The sequence below is a fragment of the Cebus imitator genome, unplaced genomic scaffold (assembly GCF_001604975.1).
Source record: "Cebus imitator isolate Cc_AM_T3 unplaced genomic scaffold, Cebus_imitator-1.0 Scaffold343, whole genome shotgun sequence".
NCBI classification, from domain to species: domain Eukaryota; kingdom Metazoa; phylum Chordata; class Mammalia; order Primates; family Cebidae; genus Cebus; species Cebus imitator.
The window spans coordinates 661445-664731 of record NW_016107658.1 but is presented as its reverse complement, the minus strand read 5'-3'; the positions used below and the strand labels follow the sequence as shown (position 1 = coordinate 664731).

The following is a 3287-nucleotide window of genomic DNA, read 5'->3' as shown; positions in this document are numbered from 1 at the left end:
TCAGTTATACCAGTGCTCAATTCCAGTAGCTGCACTAAAGAATGTGGAAAAAAAGAAATGAGTCTTTCTGATTGTCTGAATAGAAGTAGATCATTTCCACTAGAACAGCTTCAAAGCTTCCCCCAACTTTTACAGAACATCCATTGCTTAGAGGTATGTGACTGGAACATATGCTTCTTTGCATTTTCTATTTGAACTTCATGGCCTTTTTTTTTTGTTTGTTTGAAACAGTGTCATATTCTGTCACCCAGGCAGTGGTATAATCATGGCTCACTGCTGCCTTCAACTCCTGGGCTTATGTGATCCTCCCATCTCAGCCTTCCAACTAGCTGGGATTATAGATGTGCATCACCACGCCTGGCTAATTTTTAAAAAAAATTTGTATCAGGCTGGGCATGGTGGCTCACTCTGGTTATCCCAGTACTTTGGGAGGCTGAGGTGGGCAGATCACTTGAGGTCAGGAGTTCAAGACAGGCCTGACCAACATGGTGAAACCCCATCTTTAAAAAGAAAAAAAAAAGTAAAAAAAGAAAAATACAAAAATTAGCTGGGTGTGGTGGTGCGTGCCTATAGTCCCAGCTACTCAGGAGGCTGAGGCATGAGAATCGTTTGAACCTGGGAGACAGAGGTTGCAGTGAGCCAAGATTGTGCCACTGCTCTCCAGCCTGGGTGACAGAGTGAGACTCCGTTTTAAAAAAATTATTTAAGCCGGACGTGGTGGCTCATGCCTGTAATCCCAGCACTTTGGGAGGCCAAGGCAGGTGGATCATGAGGTCAAGAGATCGAGACCATCCTGGCCGACACAGTGAAACCCCGTCTCTACTAAAATACAAAAGTTAGCTGGGCGTGGTGGCATGCACCTGTAGTCCCAGCCACTTGGGAGGCTGAGGCAGGATAATTGCTTGAACTCAGGAGGCAGAGGTGGAAGTGAGCTGAGATCATGCCACTGCACTCCAGCCTGGCGTATGGCGACAGAGCAAGACTCTGTCTCAAAATAAAAAAAAAAATTTAAAAATATGTTGCCCAGGCTGGTCTCAAACTCCTGGGCTCAAGTGATCTTCCTGCCTCGGCCTCCCAAAGTGTTGGGATTATAGACATGAGCCATCATGCCAAGCCTGTTTTTGTTATATATTTTCTATATGATGATTCCCTTATCCACTTTTAATTGTTGATAATTGTTACTTAATTGTTGATCGATTGTTCTGTCATTGCAGCTGCCTTCTCAGATGGGCTCAGTGCTAAACAACTCTCTGCTGCTTCACTATATTAATTGTGTCAGAGATGAGCCTGTCTTGCTGAGGTTTTATTACTGGTTGAGTCAAACATTACAAGAAGGTAAGAATTGAGTGAGGATGGAACAAGATAGTTTACAAATTGGGTTTCTTTTATAGGGGTGCCAAATCCTAGACAAGAGGAGCCTTCATATGTTGTAATTATGTCACTGGTAATCATATATTTAAAGCATGAATGTTTATGTTGTTGTAATTTTAAGGCAGTAAGAAGGGAGAGAGATTTTGTTAAAGAAACACTACTGGATGGCCACCAAAACTCAATGGGGTGTTCTACTTTGGTGACTATTGTAATCCAAGGATTCTTCATCTTTGTATGTCCAGAAACTTGCTGTTAAGCCCCCAGAGTCTTCCATTAATGGTAACGAAACTCAGAGGAAACTAATGTATAAGCCAGAACGTCAGCTTATTATAAAATTAATTATTTCTGGTAAGCAAGATGGTCATATCTGCCAACTAGAATATTCCCTCCGTGCTATCAGCATATATGGGAGCCAAATTTGTCATTAGAAGGTTTCTTAATTATACAATTAAAGGAAAGGGCAGTGAGAAGTGTTTCATCCAGGCCAGAGTAAAGCCTGAGCATTCATTCCTCCAATGGTGAGGGATGGTGGGGAGGAGAGGGTATATTTCTCTGGACATAGTATTTCTTTCGACCAAATTGTTTCTTTCCTGGATAAGCAACTCCTGACTCTTCTGATGGTTAAAGTTACTTTTAGTTGATTCCAGGCCAATTCTCCTTCTTGTACTCTGAAACTTTTAAACAGAATATGATACAGTTTTTTAAAATTTCCACTTACTAAATTTCTATCACTCTTACATTATACCCAGCCTACCCTAACTGAAGTTTAGGGTATTCTAAAACTTTCAATTCAGATGTTTATACTTTCTTGGATTTACTATGTGATATAAAGCTTACCATATTCATTATACGTGGATTTTCTCCATTTATTTTTTTTCACTGTAAACTTTTCCCTGTATTACCAAGTTGTTGAGGAACATCTCACTATCACCTCCATGTATCTGTTCTAGTCTACATCATGAGTTAGCTAGGATGTATGAAACTTAATGGCTTTTTTACTTTGTCACTTGTTTGTTACTTTAGTGATAATTATTTTTTGTGTACTTTTTTATTGTGGTACAACTAGATGCTTATATTTACTGTTTTTGCTCTAGAATGTATTTGGTACAAGGTGAATAATTATGAACATGGAAAAGAATTTACCAATTTCCTGGATACTATCATCAGGGCAGAGTGCTTCTTACAAGTAAGCTTTCACATGCTTCTTCCACACTCCATCACTCTTTACTAAAGTTTATTTAGATATCCATGGAAAACCTTTTCTTGGCTGGGTGCAGTGGCTCGTGCCTGTAATCTTAGCACTTCGGCGGCTGAGGTGGGTGGATTGCTTGAGCCCAGGAGTTCAAGACTAGCTTGGGCAACATGGCAAAACTCCATCTCTATAAAGAATAGAAAAATTAGCCAGGCGTGGTGGCATGTGTCCGTAGTCCCAGCTACTCAGGAGGATGAGGTAGGAGGATCACTTGAGCTCAGGAGGTCGAGGCTGCAGTGAGCCATAATTGTGCCACTGCACTGCAGCCTGGGTGACAGAGTGAGATCCTGTTTCAAAAACAAACAAACAAAAACCCCCCTTTTTTAGTACCTGATATCTTTTGTAAACAATATTTGTTCAATTTGAAACTCATTATAAATAGAGCTGAGTTGGACTTTTATCTTTGCACTTGGACTGCAGTTGGATTTGAAGAAAGAATATGTTATATTATGCAAATAAAAGGGAAAAGCCTGTAATTAGAGAACAAACTGAAGATGTAATTAAATATATGCAGTTAATTGAATTAGCCAGTAATGAAATTTCATAGGGTCACTACTTATATTCTTTTTTCCTTTATTATTATTATTATTATTATTATTTTTTTTTTTTTTGAGACGGAGTTTCGCTCTTGTTACCCAGGCTGGAGTGCAATGGCGCGATCTCG

The 3287-nt window shown here is 39.8% G+C and overlaps 1 protein-coding gene across 1 annotated transcript in view; it reads left to right on the top strand.

Moving 5' to 3' along the window:
- Positions 1-3287, top strand: part of CENPI (centromere protein I) — a 74394-nt gene that overhangs the window by 26129 nt on the left and 44978 nt on the right. The window contains 3 exon segments of the mRNA XM_037730423.1: positions 5-153; positions 1215-1335; positions 2466-2557. Coding sequence (XP_037586351.1) covers positions 5-153; positions 1215-1335; positions 2466-2557 — 362 coding nt within the window.